This window comes from Bufo gargarizans, chromosome 6 (assembly GCF_014858855.1).
Source record: "Bufo gargarizans isolate SCDJY-AF-19 chromosome 6, ASM1485885v1, whole genome shotgun sequence".
Classification (NCBI taxonomy): Eukaryota; Metazoa; Chordata; class Amphibia; order Anura; family Bufonidae; genus Bufo; species Bufo gargarizans.
In genome coordinates this window covers 191,935,818-191,960,080 of record NC_058085.1, presented here as the reverse complement: position 1 = coordinate 191,960,080, position 24,263 = coordinate 191,935,818, and the positions used below count along the sequence as shown (strand labels likewise).

Below are 24,263 nucleotides of genomic sequence, written 5' to 3'. Positions count from 1 at the left end.
TAACTGGGTGGAGTGTAGACTCCGCCCACTTTTATAAATTTTGACCTTTGTCTCACACTGACCCACCCTGCCGAGTTTGGGTGCTGTGAGAATGACAGCTGTTTAAAGGTTTCTTATTGAAGTCAATAGGGAAAATCTGATTGGTTGTTTGTGGCTCCGCCCACTTTTTAGCATCCCCAAAATGAGATATACATTGGCACAGTCCTCCAGTGACCAACTGTGCCAAGTTTCGGGAACCCTGCCATTAAAAGTCTAAGAGCAGCGGCAGTTTGAATTTTTCCCATTTAAACAAATGGCTGAAATTTGATTGGCCGTTGTAGACCCCGCCCACTTTTTAATTTTTTTTTGACCCCAGTCACCCAATGACCTACGGTGCCTAGTTTGGGTATTCTGGCTTAAATACTGTGAGAATGACAGCAATTTAAAAGTTTCTCATTGAAGTCAATAGGGAAAATCTGATTGGTGGTTTGTAGCTCCGCCCACTTTTTAATGTCCCCCAAAATGTGACAGAAATTTTCAGGTTGACCCCATGACTAAGTGACCCAAGTTTGGTGACTTTAGTTTAAAATCTGTGCGACTGGGAGAGATTTGAAAATTGTCCCTGTCAAAGTCAATGGGAAAAACGTGGATTTTGGGGGCCCTGTCCCAGGGGCCCGGAGGGTGGGATCGGGTAACAAAGCAAAAGCAAGGTACTTGGGTGGGTGCCGACCAAGTCTGCAAAGTTTGGAATTTGTACTCCTAAAAATGTGGGAGAAGTAGCAATTTGAAGGTCTCATTAAAGTCAATGGGGAGATTTTGATTGGTTCTGTGTGGCCCCGCCCACTTTTTGGGGTCCCCGAAATGTGCCCAAAGTTTTCGGGTTGACTCCATGACTAAGTGACCCAAGTTTGGTGACTTTAGTTTAAAATCTGTGCGACTGGGAGCGATTTGAAAATTTACCCTGTCAAAGTCTATGGGAAAAAAGGGGGCTTCCGGGGCCCGCCACGGGGGCCCCGGGGGTGGGATCGCTCCACAAAGTAATAGCAATCCGATCGGGTACAATCTGCACGTTTTGGTAAATTTTTGTCTATGTAGTGTAAAAACTGTGGGAGGAGTTAGGGTGGCAAATTTGGCTATAATAAGAATAAGAAGAATAATAATATATATGTGAGATAACAATATGTGGTCTTGCTATGCAAGAACACATAATAATAATAATATACTTGTGAGATAACAATATGTGGTCTTGCTATGCAAGAACACATAATAATAATATATATGTGAGATAACAATATGTGGTCTTGCTATGCAAGAACACATAATAATAATAATAATAATAATAATATATATGTGAGATAATAGTATGTGGTCTTGCTATGCAAGAACACATAATAATAACTAGAAAAGCTACAATTTGTGTAAAGTGTGTCTTGCCTCCACCAGTAGTCTACAACTGGAGTGGGCGGAGTAACTGGGTGGAGTGGCTTGAGTAACTGTGGAAAGGCTGGACTGGGCAGAGTAACTTTATCGAGTGGGCAGAGTAACTGTGTGGAGTGTTTAGAGTGAGTAAAGATAGTAAAGATTACACTAACCAATCGATTGATCACATTTAAAAAGTACACATGGCAAACTTAATAGAGAAATGCATTTCAACCTCTATTTATTTCTATAGCACGTTTAATTGCAATGTTGTTGCCCAAAGTGCTTCACAGTTAAATTATAACATACAATTATAGCTGTAAAGTGAAAGCAAATATCCCAGCATGCATTGCAGCAAGCATCTTCAGAGGAGCAGTCACATGACATCCCCGCCCACCTCTGTTCCTATAGAGACGAGAGCCCATCAGACTTATGTACAGACACAGCAATAGAAAGCACACCCCAGTCCCAGCAGTAAAGAGAGGTCACTTCACTGGCGGTTGCCATCTTCAAACGGTTGTAGTTTAAAAATTATAAATGCTACAGCGAACATTGTAGAATCATAAGACCCAGACCTACATTTTGATGCATAGTATGTCTCTGAAATAAGGGCACAGTCGCAGTTTAGAAATTGCCCTTCAAATTTGAGGTGGCTAGAGTGGAGTTTCAATGAATGTCAATGGGCGGCGTGAGTTGCAAACAAATGGTCAGCAGGGATAGCTGAATGTTTTGATACAAGATTTGTGTAGGTGGGCTTGAAAATGAGGGAGTGGTGGCAGTTTAGAAATCATGTCCTGGTTTTTCAGCTCCCACTCTAGTTTTGAAAATTCCGCCATTCATTCCGATTCGACCAATTTCGCCACAAAAACACAGATATTTCATGAACCATTTGGCGAAATGTTCCAGAAAGTAATAGCACACCAATCGGGAACAATCCGCACGTTTCGGTATATTACTGTCTCTGTAGTGTAAAAACTGTGGGAGGAGTTAGGGTGGTAAATTTGTCTATAATAAGAATATATATGTATAGCAGTTACTTTTCTGCAAGCGTGTGTGTTAGGCCTACAGTGTCTACTCTGCCAACTACTGCCAGTGCACAGTGCCATGTGCCACTTAATGATCTTTATATAGCACCACCGTATTCCACTGTGCTTTTCAATTCTGAGGGTTCATGAAAACAAAAACTAAACTAAAAACAAAAGAAATTGACAGGGCAAAATACAACTGATACAATAGGAACGAGGACCCTGCTTACAATCTATCAAGAAGTGGGGGATGACACAAAGGTAAAGCTGATGGTTATATGAAGTGGTCCAGCCATCTTTGTATTGAAAGGAGTGGTGAAGGCTAAGCTGCATGAGCTAGTGCTTTAGGTGTGGGGATTGCTCTCAGAAGATGGTATTCAATTCTGAAGAATAAGGGTTGGAGGGGGTGAACGGTTAGGAGTCATTTTAGGGAACATACTAAGCCTGCCTGAAAAGCTGTGTTTTAAGGCACGTTTGAAGGTAAGGAAGTTGGGAATTAATCTGATTATACAGGGTAGAGTAACTGCAGCTCACGAAACGTCTTGAAGATGGCAGTGAGATGTACGAATTATGGAGGATGTTAGATCAATGGCAGAATGGAGATCACAAGTAGGGTGGTAACAGGAGATGACAGAGTATATGTACGGAGATGCAGCACTGTGGAGGGCTTTGTGGGCGAGAGTGAGGAGTTTGAACTGCATTCTGTGGTATATGAGCAACTAGTGAAGTGACTGGCACAAGCTAAAGTCATCAGTGTAGCAACGGGTGGAGATATAGATGAGCCTGGCTGCAGCAAAGGCTCGAATGCTAGGTTGTTTTGCAAGGTAGTGTTTCACAGCTTAGACAAACTAATGGCAACTGAACATGGTGTTGCAAACAGTCAGTTTCACTTTTAGAGGCCTACAATCCATTTTACACTTTTTGCAGGGAATGTTCATTTGACCTGGAGTCGGGTTTATTTAACCATAAGCATGTTATTAAGCGCTCAGGTCTCAGTCTGTAGTGGTAGTCCTCACTTTATTTGAATGAAGGCAATCCAGAATCTCATTTTGACCAGTACTTGCCTCGCTACCTCTACAGGACCCATCCACCTCGCAGGGTACTGATACGGAACAGAGCGTATATCTTGGCTCCGCCACCCATGACCGGCCCTCTCAGCATGATTGGTTCTCCAGTGGGCAGAGTATACTTCAGTTATGGCACACATGTCAATCTTCTGGCTTCTTTTTGGCAGGTTTCATCCTTACCAGCTAATTAACTATCCACTCCTGACACCTTAGAAAGGATCCTCAGCTTTTGCGGTGGTTGGTCCCCACTACCTCTCCATTTGAAGAGCATGACCGTCACCTTGCTCACCCACTCCATTGCTCCAATTCCAGCCACCAGTTTCCTAGCTGTGCTGTGTTCTGTGGCTGTAGATTGGGTGGGGGACAGCATATTTCAATGTATTACAGTCAACACAGACTGAATACACAAAACACAGTATTAAAAGCCATCTCTAATATCTTTCTTTTAAATGGAGAATGTCATGCAATTAAAGGAGGATTATAACATATCAAACATACCGGTAACATGGGTAATGCTCTGGGTGTATCCCACAACTATATGACAAGTTTTTAAATCATTAATAATATAATTTGTTGTGTGAAACTGTTAACTATAATGACATTTTGGTTACACCGGTAAATTACACCAAATAAATTAAAGCAATACAGAATAATTGAAATATATAGAATAATAATAGAATTTTGTCATTAATAGAAACGAGAAGATGAGGAAAGGAGAAGAGGTGAAGAACAAATTCGACAGAGAGAAGAGCTACGCGCAAAAGAGCTCTACCTGAGTCTAAAGAAAGCACAGCTACAAAGTCAACGCAATGAAAATGAGGAGCAAGAGTGGCAAGAACAATGTAAATAGCATCAAAGCAAGTTTTTTTTTTTATGTCTTTTTTTAAATAGATCTTTCACAGTTCATCTTAGATACTAAGCATCAGGAAAAAAAATATAAAGCTACCTTGACTAAAGGAAATCAATTTGTCTTAAAAAATAACCATAATAAATGAAAATAAAGTCTGCTCAGTTATTATGCTATGTTCACTGCAGCATAATAAACTATATCTAGTTTTTCCTATTTTTATCCTACACTGGTGCTTAAAAGTTTGCAAACCCATCATCATTTTCTATATTTCTGCAAGAAAAACTAAAACATATATCCACATAAGTCCTAAGAGTACATAAGATAATCAAATCAACCCAATGAGTGAAAGATGTTAGACTTTGTAATTTATTTATTGAGAAAAATGATCCAATATCACATATTTGTGAGCTGCAAAAGTATGTGAACCTTTGTTTTCAGTATCTGGTGTGACCTCCATGAGCAGCAGTAACTGCAACTACAGTAGATGTTTCTGGCAATTGTTGATTAGTCCTGCACATGAGCTTAATGGAATTTCAGCTCATTACTCCGCACAAATCAGCTTGACCTCTCTTATGTTGGTGGGTTTCCTCCCATGAACTGCTCACTTCATGTCCTTCCACAACATGTCAATTGAATTAAGGTCAGGACTATCACTTGCCATTCCAAAACTTCAACTTTATTCTTTAATCATTCTTTGGTGCTGTAGAATGACTTGTGTTGTTCTGCAAAAGAATGCCACCCAGGGCCTTCTATTTGGTACCCCATCTGCATCCTTTACATGAATGCCTGGACTATTTCCCCCACACCCTTATTTGCAAAGAATTCAATTGCTCTAAAAAGTAGAATGCTGTACGAATGTCGACAGTTCCCTAACAAGGAAGAATGAAAACAGATATCTAGTGGAAGGCTTTTATTCTACAGTATTTTGCTTTGCTTATACTACACAGTGTACTATACATGTTCTTTTTTATATTCTGGTGACTTCTATGCTAGGCCTTGGAGGATAGCTTGTTTCTATTTGTCTTTCATTGCTTTTTTAGTGCGCAAGTCAAAGGCTGCAGATGAAGAACGCAAACACAAAGCTCGCAGAGCAAGGGCTGAATATCATCGTCAATCTTTGCGGGCCATTCAGAAAGGAAAGGTAGCTGGACTGAGTAGCTTATTCCAAAATGCCAACCTAAGCAATGGGCAAGAATCAAGTCAAGAAGACAGCAGTTTATCATCTGTTAAACTTCAAGTGCCAGTTCAGTAAGTTCTCTGTGGTACATTTTAAATACTGTTCTATAAAGCTTATACCTTCATGCATAGGTTAATTACTAATATAATTATTAACAGTACATTCAAAAAGCCTTCAGATCCTTTTACTTTTTTCACATTTTGTTATGTTTTAGCCTTTTGCTATAGTAAAAAAAAAAAGTGGCCTCATCAATCTGCACTCAATCCCCTTAATAAAAAAAAATCTAAAACTAAGGGAAAAAAAATGTTGCACCTATGTAAGGTTTCATAGCCGACAATGCTTATCACAGCAAAAAACAAGCCATGAGACGGAAATAATTGCCTATAGAGCTCAGAGACAGGATCAAGTGGAGACATATATCTGAAGAAGGGTTCAAAATATTTTTGCTGCACTGGAATTTCCCAAGAGCAACGTGGCCTTCATAATTCTTAAATGAAAGAAGTTTGGACTACCAGGACTTTTCCTAGATCTGTTCACCTGAACAAACTAAGTCATTGGAGGGAAAAGGCCTTGTAAAAGAGAAGACCAAGAACCAAATGGTCCGTCTGGCTGTGCACCAATAATCCTGTGTGCAAATGGAAGAAACTTCAAGGAGGGCAACCATCAATGAAAAATTCCTCCAATTTGAGCTTTATGGCAGAGTGGCCATTAAAGAAGCCTTTCCTCAATAAAATACACATGAAAGTTTGCAAAAAAAGCATCTAAACGTCTCTCAGACTGTAAGAAACAAGTCATATTCATAATTAAATCCTCCTACAGAGTGCTCTGGACCTCAGACTAAGCCAAAGGTTCAACATCCAGCAAGACCATGACATTAAGAGCTGTTTCACACTAATGAGTCCATTGTGGGAATCACGCTCTGTGTGTGTGCAAGATCCTTCATTCTGGACTTGCAGGAGCACATGGCATTATCATGATTTATAATGCTATGTGCCTCTGTATGACCTTGCTTCTACAGAATTGTGGTGGCATAAAGCGGTCAGTATAATTCTGTAGTAAAAAGGTCAAGTAGAGGCACATAACATTATAACTCATGATAATGCTGTGACACATTGCTGTGTGCTCCTAAAAGTCCAGAACAGAGGATCTTGCTCACACGTGGAGCATAATTCCCGCAATGGACTCGCTCATGTACAACAAACCTAAGCACACAGTCAAGACATCACTGGAGTGGCTCAGAGACAACTCTGTAAATTTCCTTGAGTGGCCAAGAAGGGGCTCTAAATTGAACTAAATCGAACATCTATGGAGACATCGGAAAATGGTTGTCGACAAAAAGTGTTGAGAGGATCTACAGAGAAGAATAGCAGAAAAGCCCCAAATCCAGGTGTGGAAACCTTTTGGCATTATACCCAAGATGACCATGGACCATAATTGATGCAAAAAGTGTTCAAGCTAAGTACCAAGAAATTTTCACTTTGTCATCATATGGAAATTTTTGAACAAGATTGCTACATAACAAAATGTAAAAAAGTGAAAAGGTCTGAAGACTTTCCAAATGTACTCTATGTTTGAAATCAAATTTTTGGTTTGGATATGTTAAATATTTTTTAAAGGGATTAAACACCCCAAAAAATGGTATCCTATTGCTCTTTAGAAAGGTACCTCACGTAAATTGTACATTGTAATGCAGATAATTTTCTACCCGATGGTTGCAGTTCTGAGATCTGCTCCCTTCTGGTCTTCAGCTGTGTCATGTGACTGTAAAGGGGGAATAATAATCACCAATATTATGCGAATATCGATAATTAATATTCCTAAATAGGAGGAGCCGTCTAGTGATGACTCCGCCTATTTATGCCTTTATATAACAATAACAATACTTTCGCTATGCTTTACACTAATCACTATACTAGCTGCATGCGCCTTGCTAACTCGCTACCGCTAACAAGTACACGCTACACAAAGGGTACAAATATAACGGTATTTATTTAACACACTAAGCACGCAATACACTAACAATACACAGCACTACACATATACAATACTCAAACTAAGCTACAAGTTCCCAATTCCACCCATAAACTAACTATACAATACACACATACAAGTATAACAACCCACCCGCCTAGCTCTATACTGTCCCTACGGGGTTACAAGAGGGTTATACAGTTTGTTTGCAGAGCAGCTGCATGCTCAACAGAGCAGGGGTTAACCATGGGATGCAGGGGTTAACCAGCGGGGCTAACTGCAAGGGTTAACCAGGGATACAGCAAGGGTCCAGGGACACAGCAGGGCAGAGTAGGAGAAGGTGTGCAGAGTAGGAGAAGGTGGTTAACAGGGGACTGGCGCAGCAGGGGTTAATAGATAAGGGATATCAAGGGGTTACAAGGGGCAGCATGGGGTCTGGGATACAAAGGGTTAGGATAGTGGTAGGGAAATAAGGGGGGTGAATATGGTTGGCACTGCAAGGGAGGTACAATGCCATGCCAGTGTATACTCAGCCATCTCCAGGGCCAAATGGGCCTCTCTTCCTTCAGGCAGCAGTCCTCATGTGTCTCTGGATCTAGTCTGGTTGCAAAGAGGCCTGTTCCTTTGTCTTGGACTGATATATAAGTCCCTCTCACCCCCCCCCCCCCTTTCCAGGGGTGTGACATCATCGTGTGCGTGTGACGGAATGCATGCACTCAGATTGCAGCAGACAACTGGCTGGCCCCCTGAGGCTCACAGCACCACACGCCCAGCCATGTCACAAACACAAGGTTGGGGCCGCATAGTAAATAGGCTGATAACCCTTAGCCTTTGAAAAGTCACCAGCCACCTGGAGACATATCCACCCCCCTGCAGACGCCTGGGAAACTTAAGTATATATATATATATATATATAGATACTTGGGGCGCATCTATATACATATATATATACTCATCATAAACCTGGGGGCATACATGGGCAGTTATAGGCCCATATATATATATATATATATATATATACAGACGTGGACAAAATTGTTGGTACCCTTTGGTCAATGAAAGAAAAAGTCACAATGGTCACAGAAATAACTTTAATCTGACAAAAGTAATAATAAATTAAAATTCTATAAATGTTAACCAATGAAAGTCAGACATTGTTTTTCAACCATGCTTCAACAGAATTATGTAAAAAAATAAACTCATGAAACAGGCATGGACAAAAATGATGGTACCCCTAGAAAACACAGAACATAATGTGACCAAAGGGACATGTTAATTCAAGGTGTGTCCACTAATTAGCATCACAGGTGTCTACAACCTTGTAATCAGCCATTGGGCCTATATATATGGCTCCAGGTAATCACTGTGTTGTTTGGTGATATGGTGTGTACCACACTCGACATGGACCAGAGGAAGCAAAGGAAAGAGCTGTCTCAAGAGATCAGAAAGAAAATTATAGACAAGCATGTTAAAGGTAAAGGCTATAAGACCATCTCCAAGCAACTAGATGTTCCTGTGAGTACAGTTGCACATATTATTCATAAGTTTAAGATCCATGGGACTGTAGCCAACCTCCCTGGACGTGGCCGCAGGAGGAAAATTGATGACAAATCTAAGAGACGGATAATCCGAATGGTAACAAAAGAGCCTAGAAAGACTTCTAAAGAGATTCAAGGTGAACTTCATGCTCAAGGAACATCAGTGTCAGATCGCACCATCCGTCGTTGTTTGAGCCAAAGTGGACTACATGGGAGACGACCAAGGAGGACACCATTGTTGAAAACGAATCATAAAAAAGCAAGACTGGAATATGCCAAACTACATGTTGACAAGCCACAAAGCTTCTGGGAGAATGTCCTGTGGACAGATGAGACAAAAATCGAAGTTTTTGCCAAGGCACATCAGCTGTATGTTCACAGACGAAAAAATGAAGCATATCAAGAAAAGAACACTGTCCCTACTGTGAAACATGGAGGAGGCTCTGTTATGTTCTGGGGCTGCTTTGCTGCGTCTGGCACAGGGTGTCTTGAATCTGTGCAGGGTACAATGAAATCTCAAGACTATCAAGGAATTCTAGAGAGAAATGTACTAGCCAGTGTCAGAAAGCTTGGTCTCAGTCGCAGGTCATGGGTCTTGCAACAGGACAATGACCCAAAACACACCGCTAAAAACACCCAAGAATGGCTAAGAGGAAAAAATTGGACTATTCTAAAGTGGCCTTCTATGAGCCCTGACCTCAATCCTATTGAGCATCTTTGGAAGGAGCTGAAACATGCAGTCTGGAAAAGGCACCCTTCAAACCGGACACAACTGGAGCAGTTTGCTCATGAGGAGTGGGCCAAAATACCTGCTGAGAGGTGCAGATGTCTCATTGACAGTTACAGGAAGCGTTTGATTGCAGTGATTGCCTCAAAAGGTTGCGCAACAAAATATTAAGTTAGGGGTACCATCATTTTTGTCCATGCCTGTTTCATGAGTTTATTTTTTTACATAATTCTGTTGAAGCATGGTTGAAAAACAATGTCTGACTTTCATTGGTTAACATTTATAGAATTTTAATTTATTATTACTTTTGTCAGATTAAAGTTATTTCTGTGACCATTGTGACTTTTTCTTTCATTGACCAAAGGGTACCAACAATTTTGTCCACGTCTGTATATATATATGTATATATATATATATATATATATATACACACACACCTGGGGGAGAGCCATGGCAGATACACATATATGTCCTCCTGACAACATATATACACATATATTATATATATATATATATATATATATATATATATATATATATATATATGTTATAGGGGGCCACAGCCATATATATTATAAGGGGCACGGTCTAAAGGAGGCACATATTTCCCACAGGGGCCACCATGAGCCCCTGGGGATCACCATGGGTAGACGTGCGCAGATGCTGGGCACATCTGCGCACATCGTCCCATGATGCTATGTCTAATGTATGCACATATATACCATACATGCCCGCACGTGTTTGCAGGCATGCATGGATATATATGCATACGTCTCAACCCTTCCTCAACAATGACCAACATTCTGACTCGCCAACTGACACAGCATCTTATGTGTGGACATAGTCATTTATTCCATTCATTTCTATGAGATGGAAATCGAGGCTCCCGTTAGAATGAATAAAGCAACTGACTGACTGTCCACACATAAGACACTGGAAGACATTTATTAAAGCTTTTATGCCTGTATTGTGGCATAAAAAAGTCACAAATTATGACACATACCATATTAGTGGAGGTGCAGGGCTTCCCCCCAGATTTACTATAACTTGCACTAGAAACTGGCATAAGATATAGCACAAGTCTATGCTAGATCGAAAAAGGGCATCGAGTGCCAGAGATGCAACTAATTTATTAAGATGAATCTGCCTCTTAATAAATTAGTAACATCTTACTGCAGCTTAGGGCGATTAAGACTGGCACATGAGAATGCCAGTCTTGATAAATGTACTTCATTGTGTCTGTTGAGTGAGAGTGTCAGTCACATGATACAGCTTGGACCAGAAAGGAGTGGATAGCATCTGCCAGCCCAACAGCAGCAAGTTCCAGTCCATGGAGCAGCAGAGAGATGTGCTAGCAATGAAAGGGTGCTTCATATGATTCCACTATCATCCATGTATGTATATGGGACCTGTCTGTGTGTTACACAGTATATCCTGCATAAAGGAGCTGTGTATATACTGAGTGTAGGACATGTGTATCTTGAGTGGAGGAGCGGCGTATATACTGTGAGCGGAGGAGATGTGTATACACTGTGAGTGGAGGAGATGTGTATATACTGTGAATGGAGGAGCTGTGTATATACTGTGAGTGGAGGAGATGTGTATATACTGTGAGTGGAGGAGATGTGTATATACTGTGAGCGGAGGAGATGTGTATATATCTTGAGTGGAGGAGCTGCGTAAATACTGTAAGCGGAGATTTGTATATACTGTGAGTAGAGGAGATGTGAATACACTCTGAGTGGAGGAGATGTGTATATACTGTGAGTGGAGGAGATGTGTACATACTATGAGCGGAGGAGATGTATATATACTGTGAGCGGAGGAGATGTGTATATATCTTGAGTGGAGATGCTGCGTAAATACTGTAAGCGGAGATGTGTATATACTGTGAGTAGAGGAGATGTGAATACACTCTGAGTGGAGGAGATGTGTATATACTGTGAGTGGAGGAGATGTGTATATACTGTGAGTGGAGGAGATGTGTATATACTGTAAATGGAGGAGATGTGTATATACTGTGAGCGGAGGAGATGTGTACACACTGTGAGCGGAAAAGATGTGTATATACTATAAGCGGTGGAGATGTGTATACACTGTGAGTGGAGGAGATGTGTATATACTGTGAGCGGAGGACATGTGTATATACTGTGAGTGGAGGAGATGTGCATATACTGTGAGCGGAGGAGATGACAGTACATACTGTGAGCGAAGAAGATGTGTATATACTGTAGGTGGAGGAGACGTGTATATACTGTAAGTGGAGGAGATATGTATATACTGTGAGTGGAGCAGATGTGTATACACTGTGAGTGGAGGAGATGTGTATGCACTGTGAGGGGAGGAGATGTGTATGCACTGTGAGCGGAGGAGATGTGTATGCACTGTGAGCGGAGGAGATGTGTATACACTGTGAGCGGAGGAGACATGTATGCACTGTGAGTGGAGGAGATGTGTATACACTGTGAGCGGAGGATATGTGTATATACTGTAAATGGAGGAGATATGTAAATACTGTGAGCAGAGGAGATGTGTATACACTGTGAGCGGAGGAAATGTGTATACACTGTGAATGGAGGAGATGTGTATACACTGTGAGTGGAGGAGATGTGTATGCACTGCGTTTATAAGCATAGGTGGAAAGCCAAAGTGTCGCAGAGCACCCTCCATAAAAGCCCAGTTGACTCTGTCAAAGGCTTTTTCTGCGTCCGTTTCTAGAAGCACTAGGGGGATGTTATGTTTTTTTGCATAGTAAATAGCATGAAGAGCTCTGCTAACATTATGCTTACCTTCTCTGCCTTTGACAAAGCCGCCTTGTTCTTCATTTTATTAATATTGGGAGGAGCCCTGCGACACGACGGCTCAACAGCTTAGCCCAAAGCTTAACATCTACGTTAAGAAGGGAAATTGGCCTGTAGCTACTACATTTGGTGGGGTCTTTCCCTTCTTTGCGGATAATTGAAATATGGGCCATAAGTGATTGTGGGGGGAGTGAGCCTCCTTTTAATAAAAAGTTACACATATTTGTAAAATGCGGGATGAGAGATTTCTGGAATTTCCTATAATATATAACAGGGAGTCCATCTGGGCCTGGGCATTTCCCGGGGGGAACACTTGCTAATATTTCTGTTACTTCATTTACTGTTCTTGGCGCCAATAATTTATTTCTATCGTTTTCGGTTAGTTTCGGAACATGAACCGACTTAAGGAATGAGTCTATTTTTCCGGCTATTTGGGAAGGGTCATCTTGTTTTAAATTGTAAAGTTCCAAGTAGAAATTGGCAAATTCTTTGGCTATGGATGGTGTGTTGGAAACAGTAAGCCCTTTATCAGTTTTTATGCTAGGTATGAAAGCCTTTTCTCTTTGCCCCTTTATCATTTGTGTGAGGAGTTTTGAACCTCTGTTGCCATGAAGATATTGTTTGAACTTGGCTACTCTAAGGGCTTTGGCGGATTTTATGTTTAGTAGATCTCTCAGTTGACTTCTAAGTTTGGTGATATCTACGTAGTTGGCGTCCGTGGGGGAGAGCTTGTTAATATTTTCGATAGCTGAGATTTGGGCAATGATAGAGTCTATTTTTGCAGTTCTTTGTTTACGTACCCAAGCTCCTAGGGCTATGAGTTCTCCTCTAATGTAGGCTTTGTGTGATTCCCACACTATAGCCTCACTCATAGATGGAGAGGCATTAATCTCAAAGAAAGTTCTTAGTTTATTCTCTAGCTTAAGCCTATCCTGTTCGTTCTCCAAAAGAGTTTTGTTTAGTCTCCAGGACCACTCCCTGGGGGGAATACCTTTCAACTGTATCACCAAAGAGACCGGGGCATGGTCTGAGACCAATATTTCACCAATAGTTGCTTGCTTAATCCTCTCCAGGATATGATTAGATAAAAATAAGTAGTCTAAATGTTGATAGGTTCTGTGTACCGCAGAATGAAAGGTAAAATCTTTCATATTGGGGTGAACTAGTCTCCAAGCATCAGAGCTTTGGTGGGAAGCCAACATTCTCTTTAGCTTGCCAATTTGTTTAGTCGTAAATTTGGGAACAGCCGAGGTAGAGTGGTCCAGAACTAAGTTTAAATCTCCCCCTAATATTAACAAACCTTCCCTGAAATCCTGTAGGGACTGTAATAGTTTGGTAAGCCACAGAATCTGTTTGGTGTTAGGAGTGTATACATTAACAAGTGTGACCTTATTTTCATGCAACATTCCCTTAAGAAATATATAGCGTCCACTAGGATCTATATAGTGAGCCTGTTCTTTAAAAGGAACATCAGTTCCAATTCCTATTGAGGCCCCTCTAGAAGCAGAGGAGTGTGTGCTATGGTACCATTTTTTATATCTTTTAGTAAACAGGTTAGGGACACGATTGTGTCTAAAGTGGGTTTCCTGCAGGAATAGAATATCTGCTTTCTCCTTTTTGAGTACCTGGAAAATTTGACTCCTCTTTTGAGGTATATTAAGCCCCTTAACATTAAAGGAGACTATCTTCAAAGAACCCATAATGTTAACAGTAGAGCAAATGCTAAGCAGTGATTACCCAACTTATCAGGGAGAGAGATATATTTGACACAAATAAAGAACTTAAATACATAATAACCAATCAAAAAATTAAACTGACGGTCCATTAGACCAACAATACTATTTAGTAGGGTGTTTCACTAATAGTGAAGTACCCAGCCACCCCTTATTTAAGAGCGTGGTCTAGGTAAAGAAATAATGGAGGGATGGAGAGGGAAGAGACAGGATATTCAATTATAAATATAAGAGAGTAAGTACAGAAGGAAGGGAGGGGGGTTAAAAGGGAGGGGAGGGAGAGACTGTGTTTCACACAAAGCCTGTGTGGGGTCACACAGCGCAGTCTAAATGTAGATGTGTTGACTGAGGTTAACATTAACTCTAGCTTCACCACGCATATCAAACATATCGTTTTCCCCAGCCAACACGTCTTCAGACATTCCCAGCACGGTACGTATATATGGACTACACATTACTTCTCCTATGGGGAGAGCTACAGGATAGAGTTACAGGATAGAAACTTGCTACTAAGGTTAATGCGATACATAGAGTAGGTATTGTTCGCATTAAGACACCCAGGTTGTGGGGGGGGGGGGGGGTAGCATCCTACAGCTCTGTATGTGTAAGTTCATATCACATCTATCACTTAAATTACCCAGCCAGTACCTGCACATCAATTGTGACTCAGCAAGGCTCAATTACAGGAACTGCCTGGGGAATTGTGGACATATATACCACTACGACATTGTAAACACAGTATGTGTACGTACATTAACGTGTGAAAGCATTATTAATGTAAGGACACATGTTAATAAGCAGACAGACGGTTAAAGCAGGTCAAGAGATCCGGAACGTGTCTCCTTATAGCTGCTTATTTATCAGACTAAGCTAAATAAGATGATCAATCTAAACATATATGAATGCTTAGAAATTAAATGAAATGTCCCAAACAATAAATTCGGGTGGACAACTGTAGCTCATACCATACTCCTACTACATAGGGTCAGGGGCGGACATACCGCATGTGCAGCCGGTGCGGCTGCACAGGGGCCCAGAGCAGGAGGGGGCCCCTCCCTACCGGCAGCAGGGGGTGATGAGCGCTTCCATTGTGGAAGTGCTCATCTCTATTCATCTGTATCGCTGATACAGATAGTGATACAGATGGATGCTGCGACGGGGCAGGGGAGAGGCGTCTCCCTTCCCCAGTCCTCTCATAGGCTACAGGCACTAGGCCTGCAACCTATTAGAGGGCGGCGCAGGCAGCGCGATGACGTCATCACGCCGCCTGAGCCGTACAGCATGGGACACAGGCTGGAAGAGGCCTGTATCGCATCGCTGAAAGCGGCAAGGAGGTAAGTATGTGAGTTTTTTTTTTTTTTTTTCATTTACACTTTACTAGGGGCCCTATCTGGCACTCATGGGGGCATCTACTGGGGGCTCTATATTATGTACTGGCACACATGGGGGGCACTATGGAGGAGGAGGAGCACTATGGGGGCCCTATTTTAAATACTGACACACATGGGGGGCACTATGGAGAGGGGGAAGTACTATTGGGGCCCTATTTTATATACTGGCACACATGGGGGGCACTATGGAGAGGGAAGGAGAACTATGGGGGGCCCTATTTTAAATGCTGACACACATGGAGGTACTATGGAGGGGGGAGTACTATTGAGGCCCTATTTTATATACTGGCACACATGGAGGGCACTATGGAGCGGGCGGAGCACTATGGGGACCTTATGTTATATACTGGCACACATGGGGGCACTATGGAGAAGGGGGGAGAGGAGCACTGTGGGGGCATCTTCTGGGGCTCTATCTTATATATTGGCAGACATGGGGGGCATTATGGAGGGGGAGTAGCACTATTGGGGGCCCTATCTTATATGCTAGCACACATGGGCACTATGGAGAAGGGGGAGCACTATGGGGGCATCTACTGGTGACCCTATCTTATATACTGGCACACATTATGGGGGCATTTTATACTGGCACATTGTCAGGCACCATGGGGACAAGGGGAGGCGCATGATATAGGGGTATTTTATACTGGCACAAATTATAGGGCACTATGGGGACCTTGGCTTAACTGGGGGCACTAAGAGGGTTTTTTGGGCAAACAGTAGGGGGCATTGGCACACATTATGAGGGTACTATGGGGACATTGACTCTACAGGGGGCACTAAGAGGAGGTATTTTTTTATACTGCCACACAACAGGGCACTTTTATGTACTGGTGCACATTATAAGGGGGCATTTTTCTACTGTTACACATTATAAAGAGAATTATTACTAATGGGGGCATTATGGTGGGCTTTATTACAGTTGAGGGACTATGAGGAACTTGAATACTAGTATGAGCACTATGGGAGCATTATTACTTCTGGGACATAGTGGGGTCATTATTACTGTAGGAGCACTATTACTACTACGTGCTGTCTGGTAGATAGTTATTTCTATTGGTGGAATTTTGGGGAGCAGTATTACTGTGGTGGCACCCTGGCACAGTATCAGCTTAGCACAAATATTTTTGGGAAACATTATGTTTACACTGTTAGTGTCAGGGACACTGTTTCCTGGGTGCAGTTATTTTTTAGGACATTGTGTGCCAGTAATTCTTTTAGGGGAACTATCTTTGTGTAACTAGTATAGGCAGCACAGCAGGCACAGTATTAAAGGGGTGCTGATTAGGTGGGAGGTCTGTGAAGAGGTGAGGAACCGCACTCTGTTCAAATCTTGATACCGGTGCCAATCAAGGGCTTATTAGGCCGTATCCAAGTAATCAAAAATTGAGGCACTCAGTCTGGAAGTTATGCAAATTAAGTGAATCTTATTCTTTCATTTTTTCATTTTTTACTAAAGCCTCATATGGTATAATATCATGGGATATCTCCATGCCTGCCAACTTCTATATGCAGAATATACCATATGAGGCTTTAGTATTTGTTTTCAACCTACTACAACAGTGTATTCCTATATATCCATATGACAACCCATTTACTCAGTAACCTTTCTGCTCCCCTCCTATTAGCTTTAATATCGCTAGCATGTGGTTAATCGTCTATGCCAACTACACAAGCATCCATGGAGTCCGATGTATACAATTTTAACTAATAAACCCCCGCAAACATTGCCATATTCTACGCTTATATCAAGTGTAGTGGACATAGACGACGTAACCACATTCTAAATTATGTTTTCATGGAATCCCAATAGAATCATGTTTTTCCTTGCATATACCTATACAATCATGTTCAGAAATATGAATTTATCTATGTAATTTTCCATATTCTATGTAGATATCAAGTGTTGACAACAAGTGTAATTTTGCCAATTTTTACGTTGACATAGAATCATGTTTTCCTTGCATATACTCATGTTCGTTAATATGAATTTATATATGTATATATTTTTTCATATGTATATATAACCTCTGGGCCCCTATCTACTCTGCTGCTATAACCCTATCAAATATTACTTGTACATCATTTATTGTCTCATTATTTATTATGTTTATATCTATGTAATTTCATACTCTGCCATCCGTGTAAAAGTACCTTATATATATATATGTATTTGATAATGTTCCAGATAACATGACCACTGATGAAGGTCCACCGTGACCGAAACGTCTGGTCAGAAATTAATCTGTTACCCGTTAACATATAACGGGCCTATGGATGACATAGAAAAAATGAAAAAATGAAAGAATAAAATTCACTTAATTTGCATAACTTCCAGACTGAGTGCCTCAATATTTGATTAGGTGGGAGGGTGATGGAAAACTAGGAAACTAAGATGTCTGTCTGTCAAACCCTGCAGAAAGAAGAGATGATTGAAAGAAATCATCATGGCGGTCTGGTCTGAAACGAGAAGATGAGGACAGAGAACATCTACATCAACGAAGACGTCCCTGGATATAAGAGGTACCTTCACATCTGAGTTAGTGATTCTGGCAGGCTCTTCCAGCAGAGAACAGCCTGCTGGAATTCACTGGATCCGGCACTGCTGAATGCAGACAGAATGTCCGCCGGCCACATTAACTATAAGGGGGTCTGGCAGAGATCAGGCCACAATCCGGCAAAAATGCTGAGAATCAGCGGGACACAAACAGCTGCATGCCTGAGTTTGTGTCCGGCCAATTACTTGAATTCTCTACCGGATCAGGTGGCCGGAGTGTAGTGCTGCAGGTGTGAAAGTAGCCTTAACCTGTATGTTTTGTATTGCTATAAGTAATGTTCGGACGGAATAGGTTATGTTGAGAATTTGGTTGGGGGCGGGGCCCAGGCACATTCTTTGCACAGGGGCCCTCTGCTGTCTGTGTCCGCCCCTGCATAGGGTACAGACATCTTTAGAGCAGGGCTTCATCTTCAAGTGTCCTTTAATTCAGTTTGACGCTTCTTGGCGGCAGGCGATTTGAATTTTCTATCTGCCAGTCTGCCTCTGATGGTAATGGTGGGAGCTTTGTTCCTCCAGCGAGCAGCAGCCAAGAAGGAATGTCCAGAGGTTCCATCTTCAAAATATTCCATACTTTATTGAGGTCAGTTGGGTGGCGAATTATGACTTGCTTGCCATTAATAGAGGTGTATAGGCCAAATGGGAAGAGCCATCTTAGCGGTGTTTTTTAGCTCTCAGTAGGTCAGTTAACGGCTTTAGCGCTCATCGTTTGGCTAGTGTGCTGGCAGCCAGATCTTGGAAGATCTGTATCTTGGTGTTATCCAGGAGTATTTCACCCTTCTCCCTGGCTGCGCTTAAAATGGCGGCGGAATCTAAGTAGTTAAGTAGTCCGCAAATAATGTCTCGTGGCGGGGCCTCTGCTTGGGGCTTAGGTCTTAGGGCCCTGTGAGCTCTCTCTACTATCACCGCAGCAGCTCTTTCTTGGCCCAGGATAGAGGAAAAGATGTTACTGACCGTGGTAAGTATCGCCTCTGTTGGTATGTCTTCTGGGACACCTCGTATGCGAATGTTCTTCCTCCGACTCCTGTTCTCTTGATCCTCGAGGTGCAGGAAGGCGGAATTCAGTTGGTCTTGCATTTCTTCTATGTTAGTCTGCAGGGCGCCACTGTGTTTAGCAATCGCCATTTGTGTCTCCTCTAAAGCTGCAACCCGATGGCCGGTTTGTTTGATGTCAGCTTTAATAGCGGACAGTTCTTTCATAACCGGTTCAAAGGATAAGGCCAAGGACTCTTTAAGAAAGGTCCTAGTAATCAGCATTAAGTCACGTTCACAATGGGCTTCCGACATAGCGCAGGAGCCTTCATCGTCCGAGTCTTCTGTGTAACTTTGTGCAGCAGCGGCGTCCGGCGCCATCTTAGGTCTGCATGCCGGCGATGACATCTTCTTTTTCAGATATTTGTCCATGTCTGACTGTCCCCTGTTATGCTTAGGGGTTCCCTGGGACTCTCTGGCTTTGTCTTTCGTCGGTTTCCCCATAGTTTAGGGTGAAGGGAACGCTGTAAAAGGCTATTAAGTGCGCTGTGGACCGGAGCACACGAGTCAAGCAGCCATTCCCTGACACGGCTAGCTCCGCCCCCACCGATATGTGTATACACTGTGAGGGGAGGAGATGTGTATACACTGTGAGCAGCGGAGATGTGTATACACTGTGAGGGGAGGAGATGTGTATATACTGTGAGTGGAGTAGATGTGTATATACTGTAAGTGGAGGAGATGTGTATATACTGTGAGTGGAGGAGATGTGTATACACTGTGAGGGGAGGAGATGTGTATACACTGTGAGTGGAGGAGATGTGTATACACTGTAAGCGGAGGAGATATGTATGCACTGTGAGCGGAGGAGATGTGTATGCACTGTGAGCGGAGGAGATGTGTATACACTGTGAGCGGAGGAGATGTGTATACACTGTCAGTGAAGGAGATGTTTATACACTGTGAGGGGTGGAGATGTATATACACTATGAGTGGAGGAGATGTGTATATACTGTGAGTGGAGGAGGTGTGTATATACTGTGAGCGGAAGATATATGGTATGTATATACTGTGAGTGAAAGATATGTGTATATACTGTGAGTAGAGATGTCAGGCCTAGCTGCTGAGGACCAGAACCCAGCCCTACTTCATGCTCTTGTACTAAGCCATCTGATTCCATCCCACACTGGTGGCTAACTATAACCAATAAAAAAGATGCCAAATGCAGTGAAGGAATAAAGGTTCTGAACAGAGGTTCAGGGCAATATTCTTGTAATCCACCATACAGGTCCTGGATCTACATGCCTAGCGATGTTCCTGTGTAGCAAAGTTATAGTAGTGGCAGGATATATGTACGCTAGCAGTGTTATAGTAGACTTAAAAAGAAACTAACCATGTTACTGCTGCATGTCCGTTTGCTATGAAAAACTGATGCAGAGATGAGGCAGAGGGCCTGGAGTGAGGGTGGCATGTGGTATAGCAACAATGCCAGAACCAGGACAATTAACACTGTAGAAAATGTTGTTAACTTGTTTGGTGCAAGTACAACTGGTGGAACCAGGGGCATTGCTAGGGTCTGAAGACACCCGGGGCACTAGCCCACGTGAATCCATGCCCCCACCCTATGAAGCCACGCCCTCATCACCACCGGGGCGAGGGGCTTCACTTCGGGGGGGCCTTCACAGTAGTTATCAACCCCTTTCAGCAGTCCCCCCTTCAGTGAAAAGGGGACTGCTGAATGGGGTTATTAACTACAGTGAAGGGCCTAGCTGCCTGGGCAACCCCACAGATCATCCATAACAGTGCCATCCACAGATCCCTCTCCCTGCCGCTCACAGGAGTATACATTTATAAACTTTCATCCGTATCCTGCAGTAACTTTAACTTTAACTCAGCGCTCATCCCTTTACTACCTTACACTCAGCTCCAGACAGTAACAGGCAGTGCGGGCGGCTGCGCTCACTCACTGAGGTCACGCACCTGTGCCGCCTAGTGGGAGGAGCAGGCGCATGACGTCAGTGAGTGAGCGCCGTCCGCACTGCCTGTTACCGGAGCTGAGTCAGTGTAAGATAGTAACGAGATGAGTGCTGATTTAAAGTTACTGCAGGATTACAGTTTATGTATACTCCTGTGAGCGGCGGGGCCGGTGTAGAGTAGCGCAGGAGAGTCAGAGTGGAGAGCGCTGTGACTTCTATTGCGGCCAGAGCAGCGCCTCCGCCGGCCCTACATTCCGGGCACTGGACAAAACATCCGGAGCTCCAGCCCCAAATGTTTTGACCTAACGACCATGACTGCACACAAAAACAAAGAGACCGCAGCCATTGCACCCAGTCCTTTTTAATTTTACCACCTCTGCGCATTTTCGGTGGCATTTTTTATGGCTGGTGGTTCATATACAGGTCTTGTGGCTCTAATGCAAAGTGTGAAAGACACCTCGCTAAATAACTTTGCTGCATCTTTGCCTTGTTATGTGCCAGAAATGCAGATATGAGCTGCAGTTTATGCCAGATGCACGCATCAACCGCTATGCCTTGCTAACTTTTGAGAAAATTGGCAATCATGGCATAAAATAAAAATAAATACACATTTTGTATGAAATTAATGTGTGGCAAAATTTGTGACTTTGTGACACTAGTTTTCTGGGTTATAGGAAACTATAAACTCCCCCTATGTCTGGGTTTGTAACTGAGCATCTCTGACCTGACTGACCTTATACTCCCGCTAATCTAATCCTTATCATGAAAATCTTACACAAAATACTATTCCAGATTATAATATAACAAACTAAAAACAAAGCCAACAAATGAAAGCGTTAGGCCCCTTTTACACGAGCGAGTATTCCGTGCGGGTGCAATGCATGATGCGAACCCATTGCACCCGCACGGAATCCGGACCCATTCGTTTCAATGGGGCTGTGTACATGGGCATTGGCTTTCACGCATCACTTGCGCTTTGCGTGAAAATCGCAGCATGTTCTATATTTATCGCTGACCCCATAGAAGTGAATGGAGCTGCGTGTAAATCGCAATGCATCCGCAAGCAAGTGCAGATGTGATGCGCTATTCATGGATGGTTGCTAAGAAATGTTTGTATACATTCAGTTTTTTATAACACGCGTGCAAAACGCATTAAACCGCATTGCACCCGCACAATAAAAACTGAACTACTGAACGCGACCGCAGACAAAACTGAATGACTTTGCTTGCAAAATCGTGCATATTTTCCTGAACGCATTCGCAATGCATCCGGACCTAATCCGCACACGCTCGTCTGCAAAGGGCCTTAAGTTCAGATTTAATCAAATTCTCTCTTTGCTAGAAAAGTATGGGAGCGACCAGCTCGTCCAATATCCAAGGATGTCATTGTTCGTTGGTTTAAGGAAGAACAGATTCCACGACGTGCCGGTTTGGAAAAGGATAGTGGACAAATTGCATCCTGGTTTCATGGTAAAATTTATGTCTTTCAAAAGTTTTAGATTATTGGCAAAGTTTTTCTATTTTATGTAAAAATGCAAATGTTTGGTGTTAAATGCAGTTAACATTAATACTCATAAGGAAGCAATATTTATGTTAATGAAGATCATCAATGAAGCTTTAGGAGTGTAACAAGTATATATAAATATTGCAAAATGTAGTTTTGCTCTGAAAAAAAATGCTGTTTGATTTTTTCCTGGTTTTGAAATCTATTCTTGTACTATTTGCCACAGATCTTACCTTTGGGTTCCTTGCAGGTGAAGTGTCTGTGTATACTAAGTATACTAAGGCTTAAAGGGGTTGTCTCATCATGGACAATAGGAGCATATCAATAGAACATGCCTCCATTGTCTTATTGGTGCGGGTCCCACCGCTGGGACCTGCAACTATATCGAGAACTGGGCCCCACAAGTGAAGGAGGGTGCCCTGCGCATGCGCAGCCGCCCTCTATTCATTTTCTATGGGGCCGGCGAAAATAGCAGAGCGCTGGCTCAGCTATTTCCGTCGGCCCCATAGAAATCAATGGGAGCGGGGGCCGCGCATGCGCAGTAAGCTCCCATTGACTTCCATAGGGAGCCGGCTTGGTGGTGGCCGGACCGGAGTCCTTCAGCCACCACCTTGCGGGGCTCCGTTCTCGATATAGGTGTGCACCAATAAGACAATGGGGACATAGCCCAGCGATATGCCTCTTTGTCTATGAGACAATGCCTTTAAAGGCTATGTACACTTTTGGGGGCAATTTCTTTTTATTATTATTGCATTGTGTTGATTTTGAGCTAAAAAATATTTTTTTCAATTGGTATTTTTTATCAATATGGAATCCTTTTTGTGTACAGAATGATTGGTACAAAGTTGCAATGCCAAGCGCAGGTGCTATCATTGGTGTTACAGCATGCAGCACGGATACATGTAGCAGTGAAGAGGCTGCAGTGCTTTAAACATCTGATAGGCAGGAGAGCAGAGATTCGTACCCCTCTGATCTAGCATTGATGGCGGTCACTGTGAAAGTCAATGTTAAAGGGGCGGTCAAGGTGAATGTCACTGTTAAATGGGTGGTCAATATTAAAGTGGCGGGCATTGTGGAGGTCACTGTTAAAGGAGTGGTCAATGTTAAAGGGGCGGACACTTTGGAGGTCACTATTAAAGGGGCGGGCACTGTGAAGGTCACTGTTAAATGGTCGGTCACTGTTAAAGGAGCGGATACTGTGGAGGTCCCTGTTAAAGGGGCCGCCACTATGAAGGTCACTGTTAAATGGGTGGTCAATATTAAAGGGGCGGACATTGTGGAAGTCACTGTTAAAGGGGCGGGCACTATAAAAGTCACTGTTAAAGGGACAGGCACTGTGGAGGTCTCTGCTAAAGTGGAGAACACGGTGAAGATCACTGTTTAAGTGGTGGTCAATGTTAAAGGAGCAGGCACTGTGGAGGTCACTGTTAAAGGTTTGGATATTGTGGAGGTCACTATTAGAGGAACGGGCTATGTGGAGGTCACTGTTAAAGGGGGCACTGTGGAGGTCACCGGTAAAGGGGCAGGCACTGTAGAAGACACTGTTAAAGGGGCAGGAACTGTGGAGGTCACTGTTAAA

The 24,263-nt window shown here is 42.7% G+C and overlaps 1 protein-coding gene across 1 annotated transcript in view; it reads left to right on the top strand.

Moving 5' to 3' along the window:
- The window catches only part of SH2D4B (SH2 domain containing 4B), a 354,238-nt gene extending 331,429 nt beyond the window's left edge, over nt 1-22,809 (top strand). The window contains exons 4-7 of the mRNA XM_044299574.1: nt 4,185-4,332; nt 5,381-5,588; nt 22,523-22,650; nt 22,739-22,809. Of these exons, the coding sequence (XP_044155509.1) occupies nt 4,185-4,332; nt 5,381-5,588; nt 22,523-22,650; nt 22,739-22,809 (555 nt within the window). The remainder of the gene's footprint in view (nt 1-4,184; nt 4,333-5,380; nt 5,589-22,522; nt 22,651-22,738) is intronic.
- The last annotated feature ends 1,454 nt before the right edge of the window (nt 22,810-24,263 follow it).